General features: G+C 57.7%; 3 protein-coding genes across 3 annotated transcripts; all 3 read left to right on the top strand.

Moving 5' to 3' along the window:
• Nucleotides 1-150: 150 nt before the first annotated feature.
• CCMA1212_007487 (uncharacterized protein) lies at nt 151-1,593 on the top strand (the record flags this gene model as incomplete). Its single annotated transcript, XM_073704655.1, has 1 exon — nt 151-1,593. One exon carries the CDS (start codon nt 151-153, stop codon nt 1,591-1,593), a length of 1,443 nt encoding a protein of 480 aa, XP_073556907.1.
• Nucleotides 1,594-2,206: 613 nt separating this feature from the next.
• CCMA1212_007486 (Secreted protein) lies at nt 2,207-4,192 on the top strand (the record flags this gene model as incomplete). The annotated part of the gene is made up of 2 exons (XM_073704654.1): nt 2,207-2,386; nt 2,473-4,192. Exons 1-2 carry the CDS (start codon nt 2,217-2,219, stop codon nt 4,190-4,192), a joined length of 1,890 nt encoding a protein of 629 aa, XP_073556908.1. The 5' UTR covers nt 2,207-2,216.
• Nucleotides 4,193-4,863: 671 nt separating this feature from the next.
• CCMA1212_007485 (uncharacterized protein) lies at nt 4,864-6,801 on the top strand (the record flags this gene model as incomplete). The annotated part of the gene is made up of 2 exons (XM_073704653.1): nt 4,864-5,258; nt 5,436-6,801. 2 exons carry the CDS (start codon nt 4,864-4,866, stop codon nt 6,799-6,801), a joined length of 1,761 nt encoding a protein of 586 aa, XP_073556905.1.
• Between the last annotated feature and the right edge of the window lie 747 nt (nt 6,802-7,548).

Raw genomic sequence — 7,548 nt, 5'->3', positions numbered from 1 at the left:
GGGGGGGGGGGCAAGGACTTGTTGCGACTGACATGTTGCACGACATGAATATGGCAAGTATAACTTTGGCAGCTCAGGCACGTTTCCGTCTTGCACAAGTCTGGCGGTCACTTACAAACTACACCAATACCAGAGACCAGACAAGCCAAGATGCCGCCGTATGCAAGCCTCACTCTACTAGCCGTCGTCCTCCTATCCGGCCTCGCTTCGGCATGGGACCAAGCGCCGGCCCTCCCCGGCAGAGGCGCCCCCATCTCCGACTCAGATCGCCTCTACACAGGCGACCAGTCGTCCAACACAATCACCGTCATCAAGCCCGCCACGGGCGAGGTCCTCGGCACCATCAGCCTGGGCGACAGCCGCCTGACCGACGACCTGAACCCGCAGTACGTCAGGGCCGTCAACTCGCACGGGCTGGGCTTCTCGCCCGACGGCAAGCTCATCGTGTCGCTGGCCGTGACGAGCAACACCGTCACCGTGTTCCGCACCGAGGACAACTCCGTTGTCTCGCAGACGTCCGTGGACCGCAACGCGCACGAGGCCTTCTTTGAGCGGGACAACCGCCACGTCTGGGTTGGCACGCGAGGCGTCGACCGGATCGACATCGTCGACGGGCTCGAGGGCGGCGTGGTTGGTTACGTGCAGTCGTACGGCGGGCCGAGCAAGGTCGTCTTCAGCCCGGACGGCAAGACGGCATATGCCAACCACGTGCGGTCGCCGTCGCTGTCCGTCATCGACGTGGCCCAGCGGCGTGTCATTGCCAACATCACCGGCCTAGGCGACGTCTTCTCGTCTGATATGATGATCTCGCCTGACGGGCAGCGCTTGTGGGCAGCGCACAAGATGGTCGGCAAGGTGTCTGTCATCGACCTCGTCAGGCGTCGCGTCGTCGGCGTCATGGACACAGGGCCCGAGACCAACCACCCCAACTTTGCCGTCCTCAACGGCACCATGCACGGCTTCGTCACGGTGGCATCGACCAGCCAGACGCTCATGTACGCGCAGCCGGACTCCAGCCAGATGCCCGTCCACCTGGGCGCCATCCAGGCTAGCGGCGTCGAGCCTCACGGGCTGTGGCCTAGCGCGGACAACACGCGCCTGTACGTCGTCAACGAGCACTCGGACACGGTCGACTTTATCGACTTGACCGTCAACCCCCCGAAGATTATCAAGACCGTCAACGTCGGACAGGAGGGCCAGGCCATCATCTACGTGTCAGGCGCCGTCTCGGCCGCCAGCAACGGCACGCAGAACCTGGGCAGACAGGGCCTCTTTGACGAGCCAGCGCTCAACAAGATTCTCACTGAAGCCAAGCCTCAGTCCAGCTCCAAGGCTCCGGCTTCATGCCTTGTGACGGTGCGGCCAGAGGTTGGACTGGACATGTTCCAGGTGATTGGGCGGAATCTCGCGTTCAACACGACGTACACGGTGTCGGCGACGGTGGGGGACAGGCTGATTCCGCTGGTGGACTTTAATGCCACGATGTCGACGGGCGATGGATGCGGAACGGCGCCGCAGGTGTTGGCCTTTTTCAAGTTTATCGGCGTGTATGATGTTGATGATTTGGCGTTGACGTCGAAAGCTGATGCTTAGGATTGATGGCTGAAGGGCTGCTTTCTGTATGTGAGTATCAGGATAGAGCCATGGCAAGGCTTTTCTCAATTCTACTTCATCCTGACAGTGCCCTGAATCATAGATTAGGACATGGTTCGAGTGCAGGTGAAGCCAAGTTGAAGTTGGAAGAGGCCTGAAGGGAAGAGTTCAAGTTGTTGTGAGGTGATGAAGGGTGATGAGTCAGCCAGTGGGGTGCATGTCACTGGCATTAGACGCTGTCAACAGGAGTCTTACAGGACTTCGCATTCTCGCAATCGTGGTCATTCTCATCTCTTATTGATCAATCAGACAGTATAATGTCAGCCTCTGAACTGTCTGCATCCCTTACCCTTGGGATTTGGTACCTATCCGTGCCTGTTTGTGGCCGCATGGCTGCGCGGCATACTGTTTGATTAGCGCTCTTCTTCCCCCGCTGATGTCACCTGAACCTTGATGGCAGCGCCTGCAAGTCAGCGGACCGGGAGCTTCACCTCCGTTCCTTATCTTCCTTCCCCTTCCATGCTATCAATCACCTTCGCCTCCCTTCATCACCGCCATTCGCATCAGCATCAGCATCAGCATCAATCCTCCCACATCTCCCATGGAACCATAGTCTCGTCGCCATGCTGGTATCCCGTCTTTTCGGCGCCCTCGTCGCCGCCGCCGCGGTCGAAGCCGCCCAGTCCGGCGCCGTCAAGCCCGTGGCGGCTCCCATGCGCGACCTGACCTGGGGGCAGCTCAACTTTCTGCACACGACAGACACGCACGCCTGGCTCTCGGGGCACTTTTTAGAGTGAGTCCATCCCCCCAAGTCATCAATTGGCAGCACTGTAATGAAGGAAGTGCCAGCAATGAGACACCAGCTCACACTCCTTTTAGGCCCTCCTTCTCCGCCGATTGGGGCGACTACATCTCCTTCTCCCAACACATGCGCAAGCTCGCCGACGACAAGGGCGCCGACCTCCTCCTCATCGACACGGGCGATCGAATCGAGGGCAGCGGCATCTACGACGGCTCCGTCCCCAAGGGCGTCTACGAATACGACATTTACGCCCAGCAGAAGGTCGATCTCCTGAGCTCCGGCAACCATGAGCTGTACAGGGCGTACTCGGTCGACATGGAACACAACACCACCGTCCCCAACTTCAAAGAAAACTACATCGCGTCCAACCTGGACTACATCGATCCCAATACGGGCAAGCGCGTGCCCCAGGCCCAGCGATACCGCAAGTTCAAGACTAAGAACCTTGGCCTCAACATTGTGGCCTTTGGCTTCCTCTTCGACTTCACTGGCAATGCCAATAACAGCATCGTCCAGCCTGTGGCCGACACCATCAAGGAGGACTGGTTCCAGGCGGCCATCAAGGAGAAGCCCGACCTCTTTGTCGTCACCGGTCATGTCGGTGTGCGCATGCAAGAGTTCAGGGACATTTTTACGGCGATTCGCAAGGAGGACTGGGACACGCCCATTGCCTTCTTCGGCGGCCACCTGCACATCCGAGATGCCGTGAGCTACGACTCCAAGTCGCTGGCCATTGCATCCGGCCGCTACCTCGAGACCATCGGCTGGATGTCCATTGACGGCATCGCTAAGAAGCAGCCCAAGGAAGACGACAGCGTGGAGGCCGAGGATCAAAAGGGTCTCTCATTCACCCGCAAATACATTGACAACAACCTCTACGGCATGTACTATCACACCGGCTTGAACGAGACCACGTTTCCCACCAAGGAGGGCAAAAAGGCGAGTCAGATGATTGAGGATGCTCGCAAGGCTCTGGACCTCGACCGCCGCTATGGCTGCGCACCCCGAGACTTGTGGATGACCAGGGCCCCGTACCCCGGCAAAGACAGCATCTACTCTTGGCTGGAGGAGGAGGTGCTGCCCAGCGTCGTCGTCAACGAGGACAGGAAGGACAAGGCCCGGCTGGCCATTATCAACACGGGAGGCATCCGCTTCGACATCTTCAAGGGCCCGTTTACGCGCGACGACACGTTTACCGTGAGCCCGTTCAACAGCGGCTTCCGCTATGTGCCCGATGTGCCGTACGAAATCGCCGCCAAGGTGATTGGCATCCTCAACAGCCAGGCCAAGATTTTCATCGACGGGCTTCCCAACACCAGGCGGTTGACCATTCCGCAGCAAATGTATCCCCGGCCCAACTTTGATGTCGCTGATGCGGATGAAGCGGCTGAAGATGGTCACGACGAGCCGGAAACAATTGAAGAGATCAGCCAAGACGGGAATGAAGACGAGGCCCGCCTCGAGCTCCGTGGCGTCGATGTCATTGACAATGGCGAGCTCTTTGGCGGCTACACTACCAAGGACGACATCGGCAAGGACGGCGACGACACGGTCCACAAGCCCATTGACTTTTACGCCGTGCCCAACTGCATCCAGGCCGAGGTGGGCTTCTCGGCCGACGACAAGCCCAAGGCGGTGGACCTGGTCTTTGTCGACTTTCTGCTGCCGTGGATCATTCCCGCGCTCAAGTTCAGCGGCGGCGACTACGGCGCCAAGGACGTGGAGCCGTACATGGAGGGGACGCTGACGACGAAGCTGGCCGAGTGGATCAGCGACAACTGGAAGGATGAGTGTTGAGCGTTGTGGATTGTCCAGTTGTTGATTTGAGTGCCTGTTTCTGTATTGGCGGGAGTTTTGTTCAAGACTTGGGATGCAACAATCACTTGGTATACACCAATGCGATGCTACATGATGGATCGCTAAACGTATGATACATAATTATCGGACACGATGACAATCTCGCTTCATGTTCTCCGTTTGATATTGACTGTATACGCGTATTCAAGAGGCAGACGTTTTACCACGTCAATGTTTCTACACGCGTATTTGAGATTCGTATATCGAAGTTGGCTGCGAATCGTATTCGCATCCTCGTACTGAGCTCGCAATGGGGCACTAGTTCTTTCCTTGAGCGGGCATGGATCAAATTTTAACCAGCAGAAAGATTTCATACAAGCTACGTACCCAGGCACGCAAAGAGCTGTCCGATTTGTCAAAGGATGCGTCGAGCCTTGATAAGGTAGCTTGCTTCCAAAAGCAATAGTCAAGGCGCGGTAAATAGGTATCTACTTATTATTCCAAGAGGAGGTTGAGCTGTGTAAATATGGACAAGTAAGATTCCGGAGGTAGCCTGCTAGCCTGGTTCAACTGGGGCGGCTGACCGCCTCTACAGTATTATTGATCCGGAGAAACAAAACTCGAGGCATTCGCCGTGCCTTTCAAGAAGCAAAAGCGCAACACAAACAGACATGGAAGATACGCTGCAGCAGCCAACCAAAAGAGCGACAATGCTTCAACGAGCCTACAATGATCCCATCAGCAGCGCAAGCAAGCGGAAGTCGAGTCGCTTCATCGTCTGCGATGATCCCATCAGCAACGCCAGCAAGCGAAAGTCGAGTCACTTCATCGTCCGCGAATCACCCACAGGCAGCGAGGAACCGGAAGACAGCTCCAACCAGCCTCAGCCTCGCCCTCACAAGCGTCGGCGACTCTACCGCCATCATCCCCTACGAGAGGCTTCTCTCACGCAGCAGCACGATGCCTTGTCCGGCCGGGCAAGCAGCGTGCTGCAGGGCGCGCTGGAAGACTCGCTGCTTCACCACCAGATGGCCAAGCCCATCGCCGCGTGGTCAGAGGACGACTTGTACGCGTGGTATAGGCGGTACTTGGAGCCGGAAAAGAGGCCGCGAGACCCCCGGATGTAGAGAGAGTGGAGGGACGATCAGAGGCAGGACGACGGGGAGAAGATGCTTCAGCAGCTGCTCGAACGGTGGCGCGTCAAATGCCCGCTCTGTCTTGTCCATCGAGACACGAGGTGCAGCGACCACGCCATGTCAGAGTGCCCACGGCCGGAGAAGAAGCTGGCATGCCTCATCGAGCATCGTCTCGGCGGCACGCTGGCGGACATGCAACTGACCGGGATCGGGGGCTATGGAGAGGTTCCCTGGTGCGCAACGTGCTGCCTGCCGCGCTCTCGCTGTCCCGAGTGGGAGAAGAACGACGGAGAGGGTGAGCGCCTTGGAGACGACAGGCAGTGGCGTCGAGCAAACTCTGAAACGTGCCGGCTGTACAAGGGGGTGGTGCTGCGTGCGGTATCAGCCATGTTGTCGTTCGCGCTGCCGTCGGGAGTGACGCTTCTGCAGCAGGTGGAGGCGTGGCGGGAGGACAGCCGGACGCGGTTCAACCGCGAGCTGGACCTGGGCGGATGGCTCCTGTCTCCGATGTGGTGGGGGTCGCGGCAGGTGATGATTATGCTGCGAGTGTTTTACCAGCTGGACGTGGCGGTGGAGGAAGCGTGGGTGCTCAAGGCGATGGAGCGGCGGCAGGGTGAGCTCAGCGCGTTGGGGCTTCAGCAGTGGAAGGACAGGGAGGCGATGGCCAGCCACGTCGTGGTGACGGCGGGAGAGAAGCGGGAGCGGCAGGGAGGAGGAGCAGAGAGCGTGACAGCAAGGGCGAAGAAGACAGACCTGGATCAAAAGCTGGCAAATATAGTATGCATTCGAGACGCCCGGGCACAAGATGACGAGCAGAGAAGACGGCGCTGGTCGAGCCGCGGGGGATCGGAGGATTACTGGCGCGAAGTTCGGGACAGGATCCGGCAATGGGGCGAAGGCGGGATCCGGTGCCAGCTCTGCAGATCGCACGGATGGGACGAGGAATGCTACCGGCACCCGGCGGCCTCGTGTTTGCAGTTCAGAGAGAGTGATAGCTATAGGGTGCTCGACAGTAAGCTGTCGGTGCTTAACGGAATGGACGAGGGAGGTGGAGGTGTACAAGGCGAGGATGGAGATGATGCAGGCGGCGGCATCTGTCAGAGATGCAGGTTCCCGGTGGCAGTATGCCGGCCTACATCGCCAGGGGCTTGGAGCATCGACGGCAGTGCGGACGAATGGGGGGATTGCCGGGGGACGGAGGTGATGAAGCAGACGGTTGCCGCACTGCTGGCGAGGGGAGGCGGTAAGCTCGCCGAGGAGGTGATTGACTCGGAGTTGGCGAGGTGGGAGCAGGAGAGCGGAGGGCATAGATGCCACGACATTGTCGAGGGGTGGTGCACGGGCAGGATTGGCGTCGAGGAACTGGCAGGCGAATGGATGCGAGACCGGGTGCGGGATGACGGCGGCTGGTGTCCTCGGATTGTTCGACTCTTTGTTCGGCTGACGGCGGTGTTTGAGCGGTTGTTGAAGTAATAGCAGGATGAGCAAAGAAAGCCAAAGGTCGTCAGATGGATGCAACCCAAGGTATGTACAGACTACATTGTGATTTTTGAATAGGGGAGCTTGGTTACGGTAAATTTTCGACATGGGCAATCATCTTGCAGACATGGTGACTCCTTGCAGCTCTCGACTTTGCTCATCAACTCCATTCTCTCCTACACCGGGCGCGAGCATTTCTTGTATGCCCTCTCATTCCGTCTCCTGCATGGACTTTCTTGTCAACTCACACAAACAGCTCGCTCATCCTTGAAATCTCTCTATACGCGTACTTGTCTCCATATGCTCCAGTCGTATTCGCATTTCTTCACTTCATGCACCCCAATCGGGTAGGTTTGCCCGTTCAGGCAGACGGGAAATCCCCCCCCACACAGCGACCATCTCAAAACTCCCATCGAACAATGAACCTGATGAACCCGACAAGTAAGAAGAAAGCCTGCCCGAGCACATGACTAACGGTAAACATTCAGGTGCAGCGCAAGAATCAACCACAATCCCGAAGTGTGAGGACCCTGAGCTCGATGAAGTAAGAAGTCATCAAGCTGCAGGTAAACAAACAAACAAAAAAACAAAAAAAAAACAGACAGACAGGGACAAGCGTAAATCCACATCCGCATCCTTTGACAAGTTTGCACCTATCCGCACACCCCTCCCCCCCAAAAGGCGCGGCTGAACGAAAAACAGCCCAATTTTGGGGGTGGCTCTGCTCTGCTCTGCTCTGCT

The sequence above is a fragment of the Trichoderma ghanense genome, assembly GCF_004382785.1.
Source record: "Trichoderma ghanense strain CCMA-1212 chromosome Unknown scaffold_9, whole genome shotgun sequence".
Lineage (NCBI taxonomy): Eukaryota > Fungi > Ascomycota > Sordariomycetes > Hypocreales > Hypocreaceae > Trichoderma > Trichoderma ghanense.
Note: the sequence above shows the minus strand (reverse complement) of the source record. Positions and strands in the feature narration are given on the sequence as shown.